Source organism: Chiloscyllium plagiosum, unplaced genomic scaffold, assembly GCF_037043375.1.
Source record: "Chiloscyllium plagiosum isolate Xiang-an unplaced genomic scaffold, Cpla_swu_hap1 HiC_scaffold_26, whole genome shotgun sequence".
NCBI classification, from domain to species: Eukaryota; Metazoa; Chordata; class Chondrichthyes; order Orectolobiformes; family Hemiscylliidae; genus Chiloscyllium; species Chiloscyllium plagiosum.
Window position 1 is genome coordinate 59,326,905 of NW_028270164.1, and position 23,458 is coordinate 59,350,362.

The 23,458-nt window shown below is 43.9% G+C and overlaps 1 protein-coding gene across 3 annotated transcripts; it reads left to right on the forward strand.

Moving 5' to 3' along the window:
* Positions 1-7,500: 7,500 nt before the first annotated feature.
* Positions 7,501-21,585, forward strand: LOC122563348 (uncharacterized). 3 transcript variants are annotated; one of them, XM_087973785.1, is made up of 4 exons: positions 7,501-7,564; positions 9,118-9,268; positions 10,851-10,921; positions 17,729-21,585. In XM_087973785.1, the coding sequence occupies exon 4, from the start codon at positions 18,030-18,032 to the stop codon at positions 19,401-19,403; it is 1,374 nt and encodes a 457-aa protein (XP_087829911.1). In that variant the 5' UTR covers positions 7,501-7,564; positions 9,118-9,268; positions 10,851-10,921; positions 17,729-18,029; the 3' UTR covers positions 19,404-21,585. The 3 variants fall into 3 exon arrangements, with proteins under 3 accessions (XP_087829911.1, XP_087829913.1, XP_087829912.1); XM_087973787.1 differs by lacking the exon at positions 7,501-7,564 and adding an exon at positions 7,616-7,782; XM_087973786.1 differs by lacking the exon at positions 7,501-7,564 and adding an exon at positions 8,264-8,445.
* Positions 21,586-23,458: the final 1,873 nt, after the last annotated feature.

Here is a 23,458-nt window from a genome sequence, read left to right on the forward strand (position 1 = left end):
TTGAAGTGTGGCCTAATCAAAGTTTTATAAGTTTCAACATGACTTCCTGACTCTTGTACGCAATGCCCTGACCAATAAATGCAAGCATGCCATATGCCTTCTTTACCAACCTATCTATTTGTGTGATGACTTTCCTAGCTGATGGACTAGGACTCCAAGACCCCTCTGTACATCAATGCTGTTAAGTCCTGCCATTACTGTACACATTCCCTTAACATTTGATTTCCCAAAGTGCAGCATCTCACTTGCCTGGATTAAACTTTATTTGCCATTTCTCAACCCATATCTGCAACTAATCTATATCGCACTGTGCCCTTTGTCAACTTTCTACACCATCCACAACTCTCCCAATCTTTGTCTCATTTCCATCCAACTAACCCATCCCTCTACCTTTTAATCTCAGTCATTTATATTAATCACAAACAGAACAGGTCCCACTGTGGATCCTTGTGAAACACCACTAGTCATAGAGCCCCAGCCAGAAAAACACACTTCCACCACTAGTGTCTGTGTGCTATGGGCAAGCCAATTCTGAATCTACTTAGACAAAATCCAAGATGGAGGACAGGAAAAAATTTTGGCTGTAACAGGCTGCTCCTTTTTTGAGGTATTTTAGATGTTGGAGGTGATTTCCTCGAATTCCAGGAGCAGCAATTCCTGTTTTATATGCTGTTGCATTGTTTTGCAACTTTGGGGGAAAAAAGAAGTCAAAACAACAGCACTTTTAACAGGGAGAGGTACAGAAAAAGGCAGCACATGGTCTGTGCAGGAAAGAGAGACACTGCTAACTGACACAGCAGTGAACCTGTACAGCTACTGCCTTTACTGTTGAAGTCATGTATCGCTGGACTTCGGAGTGCATCTGGGAAAATTAACAAACAGTGAAATTCACATCTGATCTTGGAGGAACCTGTTTGGGAGAGGTCACAGCACAGAAACAGATAAGTTGAATACTTTTAAGTGTGTCCTTGCTGTAAGTCTGCAGTGGTGAATAGAGTGGGTTCTTTCTTGATTATATGTTTTGTTGAGATATGAATCTTGATTAAACTTAAAAATATCGGCCTTAAGTATTAAGTTAGCCTGGAGCAGTGTTTTGTAGAGGAATAAGACAGTGCTATTTTCTGGGTCTATAGGTTGAAAGAAGCAAAAATGGCCCTTCGTAGAGTGAAATGTTCTTCTTGGCCAATATGAGAGTTTCGGGAGAGTTTAAGGGTTATTGAGGATTATATCTGTATTATATGTCATTAGTTGCGAATCCTATCAGATCAAATGGATCAGTTGGAGAAACAGTTAGAGGCAATGAGGAATTTACAAGAATAAGAGGGTGTGATGGATGGCAGTTACAGGAAGGGAAAAAATTCGCAGATACAGTTACATAGATGGGTTAGCTCCAGGAAAATCATTATCTGTAATTCAGGGTGGAAACGCAACAAGTGACTAAAATGTTTTAAAACTGTAATTGCACAGTTCTGTTTGTTTACCAGTCACTTGTGACTTCTCATTCTGTTTCTGTAATTGTTTTGCTTGAGCACATGCAATTTTAAGAACTTCAACAGATTTCATCGCACCATTTGCAGTTAATTCAATCCCAATTTGGTGACAGTATCTTGTCATGAGCGCAAAACTGATTCTTCATGCCTCTCATCACAAAACTGTCGCCATAATCCAATTAACTCTTTTGTTCCCGCTCCCTTGGGCTTACAATTTAAGGATGACCTTACTGCCCCCGTATCGACTAGGAAAACTACGTCCTCTTTATAAAGTCCCACCTTTAAATTTATCAAGGGTTCCTGGTGGGTCCCCGAGGGCAGGAACTCCTGACACCCCTATTCTTCATCAAGGTTCATAAACAGTACTGCCTTTGCTTCCTTTTTCAGATCTGGACACTCTCTTAAAATGACCTGTCTTTCCACAGTGATAACATCCTGCCTGTGGGGATTTCCACTTTGATCCTTGTTCCTGTCCACCAGACCCTTTAACATCTCCTCCCCGACCATTCCGGTTTCTTTCTCCTTTTGTCTTTTTCTTTATTATCTCATCAACCGTGGTTATCATTATTTTTGCCTTTTGTTTCTGATTTTCGTCCTCTCTCCTTACAAATACTCTCTGAGCCTCCCTCAGCAATTCATCTAATGGTTTCTTACTCCATCCCTCTATTTTCTGTATTTTCTTCTGAATATCTGGCCAAGACTTAGTCACAAAGTGTATTTTCAACAATCCTTCCCCTCTAAATCCATCCCAGAATATTTGCACATAGAGTCCTTCAGTCTTTGTAAAAACTCTGAGGGACTTTCTTCCTTTCCGTGACATATCTCAAATGCCTTCGTTAAATTCTGCGACTTTGGGGCGGCTTCTCCAGTTGCCCTTATTAATAAATTTTTCATAATTTTCATCTTTTCCTTATCTTCTTGCTTTTGATGATCCCAATTGGGGTCTCTTAAGGGGAACTTATCCTCTGCCTGATCTGCCCCTTCAGTTCCCATGGGATGTTCCCTGTCCCAAACCCCACATGCTGCTTTCCTTATCAACCCTCTTTCTTCTCCACTAAACAAAATATTTAGTATGGACATCAATTCTGTCCAAGTATATACATGCGGACCCAGGAATTGATCAATTCGTTCTGACAAACCTACTGGGTCTTCTATACGTATTTCATTTCTTTTTTAAAGAAACTTACTTCCCCACTAGTTAAAGGGGCATTAACAAATCCAATTTCTCGTTCGCCGATCGGGACCTCTCTTAATGGAAGCATGTGTTGGACCAACATTTCTCCCGCCTCCCCTTCACTTTCTTCTAATCTTCCCATTTGGCTTCTGGTGTGTTTTGCAATCGGGACCTGACTTTATCTATTTCCTGTTCTGTCTCAGACGTGGTGGGACCTTCTTCCCCCTGCCCCAGTCCCACTGCCTACCAGAAACCGCCACAGGCTGTTGGATTCTTCCATATGGAAGGGGTAAATTTTCTAATATCTAGGGTGTAGGTTTGCTCGCTGAGCTGTAGGCTTGATATCCATACGTTTCATTATCTGGCGAACTCATCATCAGTGGTGACCTCCAAGTGAAGCGAAGCTGTTGTCTTCTATTTATCTCTTTCTCCTGGATGGGGTTCCTGGGGTTTGTGGTGATGTCATTTCCTGTTCGTTTTCTGAGGGGTTGATAGATGGCATCTAGATCTATGTGTTTGTTTACGGCATTGTGGTTGGAGTGCCAGGCCTCTAGGAATTCTTTGGCATGTCTTTGCTGAGCCTGTCCCAGGATAGATGTGTTGTCCCAGTCGAAATGTTGTTTTTTTTCATCCAAGAGGGAGAGAGGGTTGTTTCTTTTTGTGGCTAGCTGGTGTTCGTGTATCCTGGTGGCCTACTTTCTTCCTGTTTGTCCTATGTCGTGGTTGTGGCAGTCCTTGCATGGAATTTTGTAGATGACGTTGGTTTTGTCCATGGGATGTACTGGGTCTTTTAAGTTTGTTAGTTTTTATTTGAGAGTGTTGGTGGGTTTGTGTGCTACTAGGATTCCAAGGGGTCTTAGTAGTCTGGCTGTCGTTTCTGAAACTTCTTTGATGTATGGTAAGGTGGTTAGGGTTTCTGGCTGTGTTTGGTCTGCGTGTCGTGGTTTGTTCTTGAGGAATCTGCGCACTGTATTTTTTGAGTATCCGTTCTTCTTGAATACGTTGCATAGGTGGTTCTCCTCTGTTTTCCGAAGTTCGTCTGTGCTGCAGTGTGTGGTGGCTCGTTGGAATAGTGTTCTGATACAGTGTGTGTTGGGATGGTTGCTGGTGTAGTTAAGTATTTGGTCAGTATTTGTTGGTTTTCTGTATACGCAGGTTTGTAGTTCTCCGTTGTCCTTTCTTTCGACTGTGACGTCCAGGAAAGCAAGTTTGTTGTCGGTTTCTTCCTCCTTGGTGAACTTTATGCCTGTGAGGGTGTTATTGATGATGTTAAATGTCTCTTCAATCTTGTTTCGTTTTGTGATGACAAAGGTGTCATCTACGTAGCGGACCAAGATTTTTGGTTTGATGGTTGGTAGGGCTGTTTGTTCTAGTGTTTGCATTACTGCTTCTGCTATGAATCCTGATAGCAGAGATCCCATGGGTGCGCCGTTGGTTTGTTTATAGACCATGTTGTTGAAAGTGAAGTGGGTGGTGAGGCACAGGTCCACTAGCTTCATGATGTTGTCGTTGGTAATGTGATTGATGGTGGTTGGTGTGTGTGTGATGGTCTCTTCTAAAAGTGTGGTAAGTGTTTCCTTTGCCAGGTCGATGTTGATGGAAATGAACAGTGCTGTTACGTTGAATGAGATCATTGCTTCGTCTATTTTGGTGTTTTTGATGATTTTTAGGAATTCCTGGATGGAGTGGTTGGAGTGCTGTGACTCTTCTACTAGGTATTTCAGTCTTGTGTGTAGTTCTTTGGCCAGTCTGTAAGTTGGTGTTCCGGGTAGTGAGACTATAGGTCTGAGGGGGGCTCCAGGTTTATGGATTTTTGGTAGTCCGTAGAATCGTGGGGTGTTGGTCCCGTCGGGTTTCATTTTCTGGAATTCAGTCTTGTTTAATTGTCCAGAATTGTGTAATTTCTAATACCTCCCATGGGGATAGAGGTGGTGCACTAGGGATTTTCTTTTCATCTATTTTTACAGTGCACATCCGTATTTTAGATTCATTCTTCCAACAGGAGGCATAATCAGACTCCTCCTGACTGAAGGGTTCTTTTTCATTAACATATAAATTTAAATAATGACAAACCCAGTCTTCGTCTGACCCGTACTTTGGCCAGAAGACGGCAGGACGATGTCACAAAACGACACGACCAGCTATCCCTAGTAGCCACACACGCAGATGACAAGCAACATGAATTTGACTGGGACAACACTACCATTATAGGGCAAGCGAAACAAAGAACAGCCAGGGAATTCCTAGAAGCTTGGCACTCATCCACAAACTCCATCAACAAACACATAGACCTGGACCCAATATACCGGCCACTACAGCGGACAGCTGAAACTGACAACCGGAAGCGGCAGGGACAGGCCACTATAAATGCCGGAGGAAACACCACAGAAGCGCTTCACAGGAGGCTCCCAAGCACTGAGGATGTCACCTAGACAGGGGACGAAACGTTTGCAACAAAAACTTCCAGCTTGGCGAACAGAACCACAGCAACGAGCACCCGAGCTACAAATCTTCTCACAAACTTTGAATACATTATCATCTTCTTTCTATCTTTTTGTCGTGTGTGTGTTCATTTTGTTTCCAATTTCCCAACATCCTAACCAACGGACTTTCTAGAGGAATGTTGCCAGGGACACCTCCCTTCTCAGCGGAGGATTTTCCTTTACTACTTGTTGCACAACCCATTTCACCCTGGTTCACCACCCAGTGGCCTCAATCACCTCCCCCAATAGGGATCCAATCCCTATAGAATCTGAGGATTCTTTCCCCAGAAAATCCTTGAGTCCAACTCAAGGTAGGGCACTTTTTCGGGGTTAGCCTGACCCCTGTCAGGTGATTCTGGTGTCCTTGTAAATCGCAAAAAGACAATCGAGTTGGGGTCCCACCCCTATGAACTAGAAACCTCGAGTCCAACTCGAGGTAGGAGTTTGGTACTCCCGAACCCCCAGGTTACTTTCGTTAGTCCCTCATAACTACTAAAACCCAAACCCCAGCCACCAAGGTAGTACTTAAAAGTCAGTTTTCTTACCTTGGTCTGTGCACAGAGTTACCTGCCTTCCCCCTTGGGACACACCCAAAGACTCCTTGAGTCCAACTCAAGGTACACACACTCACTGCCAACTGGTTCGGAACGACTCTTAAAGGATTCAATTCAGGCAATCCCTCAAGCCACCCACTGTTGAAAAACACGAAACCGTTCTAAAGGAACGGGGCACGCCTTCTCAGTTATCGACGGTGGGAGCCTTTTCAGGAGCTGAAGTTCATCCCGGTCGAGAGCCCCTAATTGTGAGAAACGAACCCACTTAATCAATAATTTTCAGTCCGAGTCAAAGAGTTTCGAAGCAGTACATTTATTTGAACATCTTTAAGGATGGGTGGATTCTTCATGTGGTAATTCCCTGCACCCAAGCCTAAGCCAATCATACTTATTGATTACCTCACTTGTTTTTCTTTTAAATCTGTCTCATTTGACTGTCCTTGTTCGTTACAGCTTTCCTGTTATTTTGTCCAGTTCCTCTTTTCTTTTCTAACCTACTGACTTCTGAGATCATCCTTTACTATTTTGATAGCCCAAAGAGCGGACCTACAAACTATGAGCTTATTGCGAAATGCCCCTCCTGTTTCTTTTGTGGTCAACTACAATACTCAAAGTTATTTCTTAGCTTAAAACTATTTTTTTAAAAGACCCTCTATATTCATTAAAATCAACATACACCTGACAACCTGAAAATTTTCTCTCTCAAGAGGAATCAGAGATTTAATTAAATGTATTACAGTTTCTAACTGTTTAACTGTAGCTCAGTCAAATTATTTGTAATACATCATGATTCTTGTTCAGTACAGAAGGCTAGTCCATGCTTTTTATCAAATTGGGTCTGAAAATCAGTTAAATTGTGGAACTTTGCAGATTTTGTAAACCTTGAACTTTTAAAAAAAAACTGTTAATAGTGAGATTTGATTTTAAGTGTGACACCCCTGAGAAGCGTGAGACCAGGTACAGTCATCATAGTCTTACCAGGCTGCTCTCTCAATAGGGAGAAATGACTTGTCATGGTAGTTTGACCTTGGGGGGTGAGAAACAAAACTCACTCATAAATCAATCAGCCTGAGACAAAGCCCTTGGAAACAAGAATTTATTACAGCCTTGCAAGAACCAGACGCTTCTGCAATCAAGCAGAAGTGCGCATGAAATCAGAGCATACTAGCTTTCTTATTTAGTTTACAAGTTGTGGAATCACGCCTCCGCTTTCCCATCCGATCATAAGCCAATTACCTCACTTGTTACTTATTTTTTTATCTGGCCATCCTGCTGTCCTTGTCTGCATTCTTTGTTCCTTGTTTGTTACAGCTTGTTCTTTTATCCAGTTTCTCTTATCATACTATAAGCTTTATTGTGAAATGCCCTTGCTGCTTCTTTTTGTGGTCATCTACAACCCTTTAAAGTTATTTCCTAGCTTAAAACTATTTTCTTTAAAAGACCCTCTATATTCATTAAAGTCTTAGCCTTAAGTATGCTACATGCTACTAGAATTAACCCCCGCACCTGCAAAAACAACATTTCTAATCCCCCACAGGGGGGTCACCGTGCCTCAGGCCAGGCAAGCGTTTGAGAAGAAAACTCCGTAATAGTACTCTCAGGTAGTGCGAGAATTGAACCCACACCAGACGTCCCTCTGCATTTCAAACCAGCTGCCCACCGACCTGGACAAGGGACGAGCGACAATGGTGATACCATTACCCAGAAGGCTGTGCGGCGGCCAACTGCCCCCCCTCCCCATGGCGCAAGCGCAGTTCTCGAGCATGCGCAGTGGTAAGAATAGTGAGGCAAGTGGATAACGTGGAGACGCTTCATCCTCTGCTTTGGCGGCGGTTCTTTAACCTCCTGGGGAACCTGGCCGAGGTGAACGGCCGCCGATTGATTTGGGGCCGATGCGGACAATAAATAAATGTGAAGCTTTGGGTGAAATCATTGGGGCCTGAGATCTCCAAGAGGGTCGCGGCAAGTCAGCTGGAAGTTACAAAGAGACAGGAGACAGCAGTCGCTAGTTTCCCCCTTCACGACCCGCCCGGTGGCCGCCATCTTTGTCCTGTCCTAAGATTGGGCGAAGTCACGAGCTGGTGGGCGGGCCTTGAGTCTGGATTCTCCAGCAGGGGCTGGGGGCGGAGCATAGTGCTGGTGGGCGGGGTCTTCGTCAGGGGATCTCTTTCTCGTGGGGGGGGCGGAACCGCAAGCGGTGGGCGGGGCCTCATGCAATGGATCTCCTTTGGAGTTGGAGGCGAGTCTTTGGGCTCGGGAGCTGGGGGGTGGTCTATCTGGGGGCGGGATGCCCTGGGAAGTGGGCGGGGCGACCCCTGGTTCCCGGGGCAACCCCTGGTTCCCGGGGCAACCCCTGGTTCCCGGGGCAGTGTTTGCTGATATCTGTAACTGTGGGTAACTGATGTGCGCTAATTCGGCAAGGCTGGGTCTGTCTCTCATACTGACTTATAACCTTTTGAGTCTGCTTCTCCATCCATCATGATCGTGCTAATCCTTTATCCCACTTTTTTTCCACATACTGTTTGATCCCTTTAGACCCAACTGCTGTATCCAACTCCTTGAAATGTTCGGTGCAGACTACTTTCGGTGCTTGTGCTTTTCACATGCCATCACTCTCTGGGTGAAGAAATTTCACTCAGCTCAGCCCTGAATGGTTTACCCTGTATCCTACCTCATCAACAACATCCTTCCTGCACCAGAGGAAGCCAGACGATAGACATTCTGAAGAGACAACAATTTTCTTGGTGTGTTGTGTGTAAATCCACTCTTTCTAACCCCTTGGCAAAAGAGTTTAAAATTCTACTATTGACTGTCCAGCATAGAAATTCATATCGTCCCCTCCTCCTGGTCCAGGATGACCATGCCTACTCTCTGCAGCACATTGCATCAAGGTCTGAAGTCTCTGCATTCAAGGATGACAGTTACTCAGGGTCATTTCTGCCTTGGGTCTTCATGTCACCGAACAGAGTTTTTGGACACATGAAGCAGGATGTCCCATGAGTTTGTGGGATGCAGAGATCAGGTTCTGCTTTCTTTTCTTTCCTTCTGCACTGCTGATCTGACTCATCAATAAGAGATTGGGTCTGAAAGGCAAATTCAGCTTGATAAGCTCCATTCTGAATAAAGGGCAACAAAATCCTCCTACTCATTCTGATATTAGAGAGGTGTGCTGAGAGAAACCTCAAAACTTTCAACAGGACTGGACAGGGTAGGTGCAGGAAGGATGTTGTTGATGAGGTAGGATACAGGGTAAACCATTCAGGGCTGAGTTGAGTGAAATTTCTTCACCCAGAGAGTGATGGCCTGTGAAATTCACAAGCACCGAAAATAGTCTGCACCGAACATTTCAAGGAGTTGGATACAGCAGTCGGGTCTAAAGGGATGAAACGGTATGAATTTGTAAACTTCTTTTACAGGATGTTCAAGGAGGCTGCACAGAGATCTCACCTGCTCCCTGGATATTTCCTCAACTGTAGGAGTTTTCTCTGAATTCTGTGCTTCTGATATCTTTCCATTTGCAAGTTCCAAGAGGAGACTTTCAAATTGAAGAATGAAATTATTACAGAGGTATGTATTTTTGACATTCATCTACAACTTTGAGCTTTTAGTTCTATATTATTTTATCTGTGAGGTTCCATGGCTCTGGAGTTGGTGTGACTGCTTTATTGTGGATCTAAATCCATGTCCATTCATTGTTCTGTTTTACCTTTCTCCTCCCTAATCACCTCTCTACAATTATCGAACTTTCGTGATGTTTTGTATTTTACTCTCCTGTTGACTATTTCTAAGTGTGGTTTCTACTGCAGCCCAGCCATGACATAACCTTTGTTGCTTTCTGGGGAGAGATATGAAAGGCTGTGTGCCTGGAGGAGGTCACCGTGATAGAGATAATGACAATCAGGAAGGAAAGCAAACAGGAATGAGATTTTTAAATTTTGGTAAAGCAAAGAACTGCAGATGCTGGAGATCTGAAACAAAAAGAGTTCTGAAGAAGCATCACTGGTCTTGAAACCCTAACTCTGTTTTCTATCCACAATGCTGACAGACCTGCTGAGTTTCTCCAGTAATTTCAGTAGTTTTAAAATGTTACCCTAGAGCCTTTGCTGATCAGTAAGCATGGGCTGGTGATGGTTGAACAAGACTTGGTGCGAGTTAGCACATGGGGACAGCATTTTTGAGAATCTCAAGATGAGATGGAGGTTGATTGTGGAAGCCTAGCAAGGAGGGTGTCAGAATAGTCAACTCTTGAGAGGTGACAAAGGAATGGATGAGCGTTTTGGCAGCAGATGAGCTGAGACTAGCAAAGAACAACAGCAAAAAAAAAGTAAAGGAACAGGCCCTTTGGCCCTCCAAGCCTGCGCTGATCCAGATCCTCTATCTAAACTTGTTGCCTATTTTCTAAGGATCTGTATCCCTCTGCTCCCTGCCCATTCATGTATCTGTCTAGACCTATCTTAAATAACACTATTGTGCCTGCCTCTACCACCTCCGCTGGCAACGAGTTCCAGACACCCACCACCCTCTGTGTAAAGTACTTTCCACACATATCTCCCTTAAACTTTTCCCCTTTCACCTTGAACTCATGACCCCTAGTAATTGAGTCCCCCACTCTGGGGAAAAGCTTCTTGCTATTGTTACGACGCAGGTTAACGCAGAAAAGATTTATCCCAAGCAGTGATCTGTGAAAATTTGATAGGCCAAGGACTAGTTAAAGTAAAAATTAACACCTTTATTTCTTAAAGTATAAAAGAGAATAATTAACTAATAACTATTTACAATTCCTTCCTCTAACCTGTTACCTTCCCTTCTATAATACTAGTCCAATAAAACTCCCGATTATGATTTACAAAACAAATCATCTGAAAACGAGGCAGCTTTCGTTTTCTCTGAATTCCGGTCTTCTTCATAGGTTACTGATCGATAAAGGAACCTTTTAAGAGAGGTATTTTTCAGGTAGGCTTTTTACATGCTGGGGCTTGGCAGATCTCCGCTCAACTGTTCAATTTTCCCAGGTCTTATATCCCTTATATTGTGTCATTGGTTTTTAAGATTGGCAATGTACTGAATTCAAACTGGATTGGAGTTTGGTATTTTTCGGGGTGTAATTTAAACTGATAAGCCTAATTCAAATCTGTTTTGTCGTTTCCAGGCAACCAGCTAATCGTATTGTTCGATCAAATGTTACATTATATTTCTTTTCAGAACACTTGGTTCTGTCAGGTAGGTCTGTTGCTTTTAACTTTTTTAAAGGTACAGTACACCCACATCTTCATAACACTATCCACCAATTATATCTCTCATGATTTTGTCGCCCTCAGGTTCCTCCTCAACCTTGTTCTTTCTAATGACAATAGTCCTAATCTACTCAGCCTTTCTTCATAGCTAGCCCCCTCCATACCAGACAACTAGAGTGGAGTTGACTGATGTTACTGAGTTAGAAATAAGTGGTCTTGGTGATAATGGGGAAGTTGGAAACTCTTCTTGGGGTGAAATATTTCACCATAGCTGAGAACTGTGTAGTTCAGCCTTAGATCGTTGTCAGGGAAAGGGACAGAATCGTGACGAGGGAGTGGAGTTTGCAGGGACCGAAGACTTCAGTCTTCCTAATGTTTAAATGGAGGAAACTTCTTCTCATCCAGTCTGAGGTGTCACACAAGTCAGGATAATGGGGAACTTGGAGGTGACTGTATCAACATAAATGAACAATGCTTTTCTTTTTAGCTGATGGAGTTTGTGAAATTCTCATAAAGTTGTGGTTGATTTGTAGATATATTAAAATCATAAACTACACCCCTGCCATTCATTTTCTCTCTCTCCAATTCTGTTTCTTTGTGTTTACCTTCCTAGAAGGGTCAGTGTCTTGTGTATGTCCAGACTGGTAGCAGGTTGCCTTCCCTGAAGGACATCAGGGAATCACATTGCTTTTTATGACAATTTAGCAGCTTTCATGGTTAGTTTTTTTACATATGCCAACTTCATAAATTACCAGATTAATTAATGTAACGAGGGCTACATCAGGTTCCAAGCAATCGATTGTGATAGGGGAAATTCTTGTCAGAGGCACAGACAGATGGTTCTGCAGCTGACAACAAGAAATCAGAATAGTGTGTTGCCTCCCTGGTACCAGGATCAAGGATATCTCAGAGAGACTGCAGAATATCCTCAAAGGGGAATGGGGCCAACAGCAGATCATTGTACACATTGGAACTAACGACATAAGAAACAACATGGATGAGATTCTGAAGGGAAAATATAGGAACTTAGGTAGGAATTTTAAAAGGAGGTCCTCAAGAGTCGTAATATCTGGATTACTCCCAGTGCTACAATCGGCACGGTGGCACAGTGGTTAGCACTGCTGCCTCACAGCGCTGGAGACCCGGGTTCAATTCCCGCCTCAGGCGACTGACTGTGTGGAGTTTGCATGTTCTCCCCGTGTCTGCGTGGGTTTCCTCCGGGCGCTCCGGTTTCCTCCCACAGTCCATTCAATGAATGGCTGAGGAGCTGGTGCAGGGAAGAAGGGTTCACATCTTTGGATCATTGGAATCTCTTATGGGGTAGAAGTGACCTGTGTAAGAAAGACAGATTGCACTTGAATTGGAAAGGAACTAATATACTGTCAGGGAGATTTGCTAGAGCTGCTCGGGAGGATTTAAACTAGTGAGGTGGTTGGGACCCGGGGAGATAGTGAGGAAAGAGGTCAGTCTGAGACTGGTATAGTTGGGAATAGAAGCAAGTCAAACAGTTAAGGCAGGCAGGACCAAAGCAGAGAGCAAGGTAAATTAAACTGCATTTATTTCGATGCAAGAGGTCGAACAGGGAAGGCAGATGAACTCAGGGCATGGTTACGAACAAGGGACTGGCATATCACAGCAATTACAGAGACATGATTCAGCGTTGGACTGGCAGCTTAATGTTCCAGGATACAAATGCTACAGGAAGGACAGAAAGGGAGGCAAGAGAGGAGGAGGAGTGGCATTTTTGATAAGGGATAGCATTACGGCTGTACTTAGGGAGGATATTCCTGGGAACACATACAGAGAAGTTATTTGGGTGGAACTGAGAAATAAGAAAGGGATAATTATTTTATTGGGATTGTATTATAGACTTCCCAATAGTCAGCTGAAATTGAGAAACAAATTTGTAAGGAGGTCTCAATTATCTGTTGGTGGTGGTAGGGGACTTTAACTTTCCAAATATAGATTGGGACTACCATAATGTTAAGGGTTTAGATGGAGAGGAATTCATTAAGTGTGTACAAGAAAATTTTCTGATTCAGTATGTGGATGTACCTACTAGAGAAGGTGCAAAACTTGGCATACTCTTGGGAAATAAGGCAGGGCAGGTGACTGAGATGTCAGTGCGAGAGCACTTTGGGACCAGAGACCATAATTAAATTAGTTTTAAAATAGTGATAGAAAAGGGTAGACCAAATCTAAAAGTTGAAGTTCTAAATTGGAGGAAGGCGAACTTTGATGGCAGTAGGCAAGAACTTTCAAAAGTTGATTGGGTGCGGATGTTCACATGTTAAAGGATGGCTAGAAAATGGGAAGCCTTCAAGCAGACAGTAGGTTCCTGTTCGGGTGAAAGGCAAGGCTAGTAGGTGTAGGGAATGCTGAATGACCAGAAAAATTGAGATTTTGGTCAAGAAGAAGAAGGAAGCATATGTCAGATATAGACAGCAGAGATCAAGTGAATCCTTAGAAGAGTATAAAGGCAGTAGGAGTATACTTGAGGGAAATCAGGAGGGCAAAAAGGGGACATGAGATAGCTTTGACAAAGGGTTAAGGAGAATCCAAAGGGATTTTATGAATACATTAAGGACAAAAGGATAACTGGGGAGAAAATAGGACCACTCAGAGATCAGTAAGGCAACCTATTTGTGGAAGTACAAGAGGTGGGGGGGATACTAAATGAGTATTTTGCTTCAGTGTTTATTGTGGAGAAGGATATGGAAGACACAGAATGTGGGTAACTAGATGATGGCATCTTGAAAAATGTCCGTATTACAGAGGAGGAGGTACTGGATATCTTGAAACATGTAAAGGTGGATAAATTCCCAGGACCTGATCAGGTAAACCCTAGGACTCTGGGAAGCTAGGGAAATGATTGCTGAGATATTTGGATCATCGATAGTCAGAGGTGAGATGCCAGAGGACTGGAGATTGCTAATTGGTGCCAATGTTTAAGAAAGGTGGTAAGGAAAAGCCAAGGACGTATAGACCGATGTGCCTGATGTTGATGATGGGCATTTGACGGAGGGAATCCTGCTGGACATGATGCCCATGTCTTTGGATAGGCAAGGACCGATTAGAGATAGTCTATGTGGATTTGTGCTTGGGAAATCTTGACTCAGTAACTTGATTGAGTTTTTTTCAAGATTTAACAAAGAGGATTGATGAGAGCAGAGGAGTGGACGTGATCCATATGAACATCAGTAAGGCATTTGACAAGGTTCCTCATGGTAGATCGGTTATCAATACAGGGAGAACTAACCATTTGGATTCAGAACTGGATCGAAGGTAGAAGACAGAGGGTGGTGGTGGAGGGTTGCTTTTCAGACTGGGGGCCTGTGACCAGTGAAGTGCCACAAGGATCGGTGCTGGGTTCACTACTTTTCATTATTTATATAAATGATTTGGATGTGAGCATAGGCGATATAGTTCGTAAGTTTGCAGATGACACCGACATTGGAGATGTCATGGACAGCAAAGAAGGTTACCTCAGAGTATAATGGGCCAATGGGCCAAGGACTGGCAGATGGAGTATGATTTAGATAAATGTGAGGTGCTACATATTGGAAAAGCAAATCAGTGCAGGACTTACACACTTAATGGTAAGGTCCTGGGGAGTGTTGCTGAACAAAGTGACATTGGAGTACAGGTTCATAGATCTTTGAAAGTGGACTTGCAGGTAGATAGGATAGTGAAGAAGGCGTTTAGTATGCTTTCCTTTATTGGTCAGAGTACAGGAGTTAAGAGATCATGTTGTGACTATATAAGACATTGGTTAGGCTGCTTTTGGAATATTGTGTGCTGTTCTGGTCTCCCTGTTGTAGGAAGGGTGTTGTGAAACTTGAACGGGTTCAGAAAAGATTTACAAGCATGTTGCCAGGGTTGAGGGATTTGAGCTTTAGGGAGAGGCTGAATAAGCTGGGACTGTTTTCCCCAGTGTTGCAGGCGGAGGAGTGAATTTATAGAGGTTTATAAAATCATGATGGGCGTGGATAGAGTAAATAGACAAAGTCTTTTCCCTGAAATGGGAGAGTCCAGAACTAGAGGGCACAGATTTAGGGTGAGAGGTGAAAGATTTAAAAGGGACATGAGGGGCATGTTATTTCAGGCAAAGGCTGGAATGAGCTGCCAGAGGAAGTAGTGGAGGCTGGTACAATTACAACTTTTAAAAGACATGTGGATGGGTACATGAATAGGAAAGGTTTGAGGGATATGGGCTGGGTGATGGCAAATGGGACAAGATTAATTAAGGATATCTGGGCGGCATGGACAAGTTGGACTGAAAGGTCTGGTTCCATGCTGTACAGCTCTATGACTCTAATTCACTCAAATTATTAAAATCGACCGGGCTTTGAACGAAAACAGACACTCGGTTGTGCGTAATGGCACTTTTGGATGGCTAAGAAATACTAAAACAGGGATAAGGTTCAGGTGAAGAGAAATTTTGAAATCCAAAGAGGAAGGTTGAAGCATCTGAACAATATGGTGAAATAATTAAATATAACAGAAAAGAACAGGAGAGGACAAAGAGTTTAATGAAATTGTACATCAGTGAATCAGCATTGTACATGATAGAAAATAGTGGTAAAATGTATATGAAAGATTCTTTATTTGAATGGCCAAATTATCTGCATTAAGATAGATGAACATATGACGGCATGGTGGCATAGTGGTTAGCACTGTTGCCTCACAGCACCAGAGACCCGGGTTCAGGTGACTGACTGTGTGGAGTTTGCACATTCTCCCCGTGTCTACGTGGGTTTCCTCCGGGTGCTCTGGTTTCCTCCCACAGACCAAAAATGTGCAGGTTAGGTGAATTGGCCATGCTAAATTGCCCATAGTGTTAGGTGAAGGGATAAATGTAGGGGAATGGGTCTGGGTGGGTTGCGCTTCAGCGGGTCGGTGTGGACTTGTTGGGCCAAAGGGCCTGTTTCCACACTGTAAGTAATCTAATCTAATCTAATGACACGAGAGAGGGAAATGATTTTGAATCAATCACTGTCAGGGAGACATGGTTAAAGTGTGATCAAGGGTTGGATGTAAAAATTCCAGGGTATATTGTAGGGAGCCAGTCAGGATGGGAAAGCAGAAGGGAAAAGGAAAAGGAAAGTCCTTTTTGACTCAACTATTGGATCGTTTCTGAGGACATGCTGACAACAGATGATAAGTCCATATGTAGAATGAGGTCCGATCCACGCCGTGCTTGACACATGCCCCTAAAATTTTCTGATGTGTACACTGACAAGAAGAATTGTAGCATCCAATGTTCATAAGAGTTTTTGAGAGATGTTGTGGCTGGAAGAAGATGCAAAGATGGAGAGGATTCTAGGGGATGAAATGTGTTTCACTGATAGAGAGGGCTGTGTGAGGTGGAACAAGTTCTATAGAAATGGTGGAAAATTCACAGGAGTGGAACCAAGTTACAGGAAAAGAGATGGACAGCTGCAGGGCTAGGTGAGACTACAGTATGATGAATAGAGGGGATGGAGGATGTTACAGGAGCATGTAGATTGTAGAGTCTAAGGAGGTTACATTGAGGAGATTTGCATGGAGTTGGGACTGTTGTACAGGCTGAAGGAACACAGAGTTATAGGGACTAGATGATATTATAGGCTTAGGAATAATGGGCGGCATGGTAGCTCAGTGCCAGGGACCTCGGTTCGATTCCGGCCTTTGCCGACTGTCTGTGTGGAGTTTGCACATTTTCCCCATGTCTGCATGGGTTTGCTCCGGATGCTCCAGTTTCCTCCCACAATCCAAAGATGTGCAGATTAGGTGAATTGGCCATGTTAAATTGCCAAGTCGGGTAAATATAGGGTAGGAGAATAGGTCTGGGTTGGTTACTGTTCGGAGAGTCAATGTGGACTTGTTGGGCTGAAGGGTCTGTTTCCATACTGTAGGGAATCTAATTTTAACATTTTAGCCACTTGATGGAATGAAGAGAAAGGGAGCTTTGCAGGTGCTGCAGATATTAAAGGTGTAGTGAGGGTTCTCGTAGCAGAAGGAGGAAACATTGGATTTAATGGGATGATAGGAATCAGGAGAGTTGTGAAGTGTTGGAATTGGTGCCAGAGATATGGATTGTGCTAATGGCTGGAGGAGTTTAGAGTTAGGGAGGGGAATATGTGCTGCAGTTGGTTAAAGAGGTATGGAGGGTTACAATGGTATTGGAGGAAATTACAAATCCAGAGCATATTGTCGGACCCAAAACTGTATTTATAACATATTAAAAGTATGCATGTGCATACCATTCACACTTCGCAAGATAAAGATGCCCTCCATACCTGCACACACAACTGTCAGTTCACAATCTACAGGATAAGGATCACCTACACGCTCACACATGCAGAACTGACCAGATTCACAATCCACAAGACAAAGACCCATACACCCCCCCGCCACACACACACACATGCATGCATTTGCAGAACTGATGATGCACAATCTACAAGATAGAGACCAGCTCCTCACACAAGCATGCACATTGAGGAGGGAAAGGGGCCCAAAAACCAGGGGTGGGAGGAAACAAAAAGGGCCCGTGACACAGAAGGCCCTCTGTCTCCCTTCTCCTATGCTCCCCGCTTTGGCTCTTCCGCTTTGGACGACCACCACCACCATCGCCAATTACCCCACCCCAGGACCTCTCACTGACCTTCTGGGTCCCTCCCAGATCCTGACCACTTTACCTCCTACTTTTCTTGGGTGCTCATCTCTTTCCACACAACTTGCCCATTCCTCTATCTGGACCTCTTTTTATCCTGTTCTGAATGATGCCTCTTGTAAACTCTCTCTCCAGAGTATAAGAAGGGGAGGATTAACAAAGAGCAAATGCAAGCCTCACATCAAAATCTGACTGAGCTTCTCCACTCATCAGCACCATCACACTCGTCTGTATTATCGGCCTCTGGATATGGAAGGCATTCGATTTGATTTCCTTGTCTCTTTTTGACAAAAGAAACTTCAGTGGAAGTTCTCCAGTACACAGACTCTGGGACAAGTTGTAACCAACCTGACCACACAAGCAGGGAGAAATCAGCTGATGCTAGGTTGCTTTAATTGTTTGTGTTGCCTGGAGGCGCTCAAAGAACACGAATGCCATGGAGAGTCCATGGAAGTGCCAGGACTGCGGCAAAAGGTTCGGTTGTCAGTCCCGTCTGGAGTACCACCGACGGGGGCATACCGGGGAGAGGCCATGGAAGTGCGAGGACTGTGGGAAAGGGTTCAACCATCGGTACCTGTTGGAGTACCATCGGCGTGGGCACACTGGGGAGAGGCCTTTCAGCTGCGCTGTGTGCGGGAAGGCTTTCGCTCAGGCAGCCAACCTGATGTTGCACCAGCGGATCCACACAGGAGAGCGACCATTCAGCTGCAGCACCTGCGGAAAGAGGTTCAGTTGCTCAGCCAATCTCATTGGTCACCAGCGGATTCACAGTACGGAGAGGCCGTTCACATGTTCCCTCTGTGGGAAGGGATTCACTGGATCCTCTGACCTCCTAAAACACCAGCAGACACACACGGATGAGCGTCCCTTCAGGTGTCCCACCTGTGAGAAGCGCTTCCGGAGGGCATCCACTCTTGCCACCCACCAGAGGATTCACACCGGGGAGAGGCCTTATGCCTGCCCTGATTGTGGGAAGGGTTTCACTGGGGCATCTGGCCTCCAGTCACATCGGCGGATTCACAGCAAGGAGAAGCCATTTGGTTGCTTGTCGTGTGGGAAGAACTTCAGGCAGTCGTCCGCCCTTAATGCACACCAACGTGTTCACACTGGGGAGAGGCCATTCACCTGCTCTGTCTGTGGGAAGGGGTTCACCCATTCTTCTGGCCTCCAATCACACCAGCGAATTCACACCCAGGAGAAGCCGTTTGGCTGCACATCTTGCGGAAAGAGTTTCAGGCATTCAACAGCCCTCAGTGCGCACCAACGTGTTCATACTGGGGAGAGGCCATTCATTTGCTCCGTCTGCGGGAAAGGATTCACTCATTCATCAAACCTGCTGTCACACCAACGAATTCACACCCAGGAGAAGCCATTTAGCTGCACTTACTGTGGGAAATGTTTCAGACAGTCATCCACCCTCACTGCACACCAGCGTACTCATACTGGGGAGAGACCATTCACCTGTCCTGTGTGTGGGAAGCGATTTACACAGTCTGCCAACCTGCTGATGCATCAGCGGACTCACACTGGAGAGAGGCCATTTACCTGCTCCGTGTGCAAGAAGGGCTTCACTCAGGCTTGCAGCCTGCTCTTACACCAACGTACTCATGCTGTGAAAGATGCCTCAGCTGTTCGGAGGACGGGAGGGAGATCACCCAGTCCTCAGTTATTGAGGAACGTGAAACAAAACCACTTGGCTCCTGACTCTTCAAAGCCTGTCCACCATCTAGCAGGCACAACTCAGGAGTGTGAAGGAACACTCCCTACTCACCTGGATAAGTGTGGCTCCAACAACACTCCAGAAGCTTGATATGAACCAGGGCAAAGCAGCCTGCTTGACTGACAAGTCATTCAAAAGCATTCAGTCCCTCCACCATTGATGCTCAGTAGCAGCAGTGTGGATCATCTACAAGGAGCACTTCAGGAATTCGCCAAGGCTCCTGAGACAAACTCCTGACCACTATCATCTGGACAGACAAGGGCAGCAGATAACATGAGAACACGTGCGACCTGCAAGTTCTCCTCGAACCACTCACCATCTTGACTTGGAAATGTATCATTGTTCTTTGAGTGTTGCTCATCAAAATCTTGGTACTCCCTCTCTGACAGTGTTTTGGACAGCAGTAGTTCAAGAAGGCAACTCACAACACCTTCTCCAAGGCAGTTAGAGATGGGCATCACTGACTGGGCCAAACTTTATAGCCCATGTCCCATAAACAAATAAAAAGAAATGGGCATATTGTTTCAGGCAGAATCTGTGACAAAGACTGGTTTGAGACCTATTCAGCAGAGGTGACACCTGCCATTGAAGCAAATAGACCAGTCCACACAATGTCCAATGTAAATGCATCAGCTATAATATTGCATCAATTTGAAGTTACAGGCAATTGTGGGGGATATCCTGAATACAAAGACCAGCTCAACCTTTGTCAAAAAATACCAACTGCCACATGATGATGTGCTTCTGCTTCTATCCCAGATACTACCTTTCAAGACAAAACGTTTGAGTAGGGGAGATATGGGCGTTGTCTCCAAACTGTCGTTGCAAGCGTCTTTGTGTCTAATTATAATATCCAACAGAACAGTAAAATTGTTCCAGGGCTCATGGATAAGATAGAGTTGTAATGAATTGGTCGTCCCACTTATATTAAAAGACAAAGAAAGTTTCATTACAAAAGGCAACTGGAACCATTCACTCATAGTTCAGTGGAATAAACCAATCTGGTATCCCTGTGCATTTCAATGAAAGGAGAGTAGATGAGGAAGTGGCCATCTCTTACAGATGTATGTATCTATGCCATTGAACATCGAAAGAAAACAGCATTTGACTCTCTGGTTGCTGGCTGAGACATCAGAATCATATAGGATAGGGAGAGATCATTGTACAGACAATTTAATATTGTCTCATTTAACATTTTAAATTCCTGCAGTGAAGTGCTGTGTATTAGTAATAAATGTCACATCAGCAAGGCCAAGAAAACACAGGCTGACTTGGGAGGAGCCTTTAGGATTTCTCTTCAGAATGTTGACAGTTTGGAACTTTATCTTTTGCTATATTTCAATGAACCATGAATTTTCCTGTTTCTACAACTAGTTCTGAATTCCTTTCAAGGAATATCTGTATTATCCTGCTGTTTATTTTGGGCCTACTGAAATCAATCTGGTACTATTATACACTAGAACATAACTGTTTATAAAGAATTCAAGTCCATACTTTTTAGTGAGAGCTTTATTTCATTTACTCATACTCCATAAAACACTCATGCCATTGATTACTAGCTTCCATCTATATAGTCAAATCGAACCCAATTAATGATCAACCATAAATCCATCAACTGTTGCCTCACTCCATTAGATTGCAAACATTCATTCAGACCTTATTAGACGATAATAGATTCCCTTTTAATGTAATAATTGTGAAAATAAACATACGGAATAAAAACACATTTCATTCCCTTTTTTTATTAAGAGATCATTAAATTTCTAGGTGTCCTTTTTCCTGAATGTCCAATAGAACTGACTACTGCTATCCACCCATTTCAGTTTGGAGATCTCCTCATTCTTCAGCATCAGATTAAAAACTCCATTATCGATCATTATTTTCTCATTCACTCATTCAGTAGAGCATACATTATCCCATATTGACTTATGGATAAGATACTCAATGGGTATTGCTGCTGAATTCCCTTTTAAATTTTCTTCCAATAATTTGTGAACAAAATACTATATGGCCATCTTTCCAAGAGTGAGCTTTTCTGTTGCTGAGGTAGTTTTTACAAGTTTTCTGATCTTTTTAGCTTCCCAAGGCATAGGGCAACACTTACCTCCCTTTCTGACAGGAGAAATTATAAATCCTCTTGCACTCAAAAACCATTGCAGAGATTTGCAAAACCAGTGTCACTAAAAACAAGAAGTTTCATGTTCCTGGCATCTCAATGATGGAAATTTCACAACTCGATTCATTGAAGAAATTGTTTTCAATTTTTTTTGCAGCAAACGATGTCTTGCCTTGTAAGCTCGAGGAACAACTCCTCCCTTTCTGCTGAGGCACTTTACAGTTCTGAGTGTTCTGTATTGAATTCAATGCATTTAGAAAATGTGCAGGCTAGGTGGATTAGCCATAGTACCCAAGGGGTTAGGGGGATTGGGTGTGGGGTGGGATACTCTTCGGAGGGTTATTGCAGGCAAGATGGGTCAAATGGCATCTTTCTCCATAGGAATTCTATGTAAATGTTATCTCTCCTCTTTCCACAATTTTTCTATAATTCATTTATTGGATATGGGGATTGCTGGTTCCACCATTTATTGTCCATCCTTAAATTGCCCAGAAAGCAGTAAACAGTTAACAATATTGCTATGGGAGTGGAGTCACACAGAGACCAGACCAAGTAAGGACAGTGATTTCCTTGCCTAAAGAACACCACTATTACCATCCCTGGACTTCTTTTAATATTCATTCACGGATGAGGGTATCATTGGCTTGGACAGCATTTATTGCCCATCCCAGTTAAGAGCCAGACCGCTGTGGGTCTGGAGTCACATGTAGTCCAGACCAGATAAGAATGGCAGTTTCTTTCCCTAATGGACATTCTTGAACGAGATAGATTTTGCCTGATAACCGACAATGGTTCATGGTCATCATCAGACTCTTAGTTCCAGATTTTCATTGAATTCAAACTCCACCATCTGCCATGATGGAATTTGAACCTGGGTCCCCAGACGTGGGTTTCTGGATTAACAGCGCAGTGATAATACCTCTAGGCCATCGTCTACCCTAATGTCCTGTCTAACCGGCAGGACTGACACACCAGGGCACAGTGGTATATGATCAGAGGGATTTTTCCTGGGACTCTTCAACATTGAATCTGCGTGAAGTCTTATGGTATCAGGTTAAACATGGGCAAGGATACTTCCTGCTGATTACTATATGTTGTCCTCCTTTAGATGATGAGTGAGTACTCATATTGAACAGTCCTTGGAGGAAGCACTGTGGGGGGAAAGGGCACAAAATGTTCTCCAGCTGGGGATTTCACTGTCTACATACAAGAGTTGCTCAGCAACAGCACTACTATCAAGACGATCAGGTCCTAAAGGACAGAGCTGCTAGATTTGGTCTGTGGCAGGTGTTAAGGGAACCAACAATAGGGAATAAAATACCTGACTTTATTTCTTACCAATCTGCTGGTTGCAAATGCATCTATCCGTCACGGTATGTGTAAGAATGATCACTGCATAGTCCTTGTTGAGAAAAGACACATCTTCACATTGAGAATATCCTTCATTGTGTTGTGTGGTACTATCACAATGTTAAGTTTTTGAATAGATCTGGCAAATCAGGGCTGGGCATCCATGAGGGACTGTGGGCCATCAACAGCAGCTATACCGTACTCCAATATGCAACCTGATGGTTGGCATATCCCCATCTCAAGCCAGGGGATCAGTGTGGTTCAGTGGAGTGTGCAGGACAGCATGCCAGGAGCAGTGCCAGGTTCAGCTAAAAAGGTAGCAACTAGTGAAACGTTCAAACAGGACTACTGTAGGCCAAGCAGCAAGTGATAGAGCTATATGATCCGACAACCAATAGATCAGATCTAAGCTCTGCAGTCCTGCCACATCTAATTACGGATGATGGCGGGCAATTAAATAAATCACTGGAGAAGGACCCTCAATAATGGGAGAGCCCAGCTCAACAATGCGAAAAATAAGGCTGAAGCATTTGCAGCAACCTTCAGCCAGAAGTGCCAAGGCGATTATCCATCTTGGCCTCCTCCAGTGGTCCTCAGCATTGCAGCTATCAGTCTCCAGCCAATTTGATTCTCTTCACATGATATTAAGAAACAGCAGGAAGCATTGGATTCTGAAAAG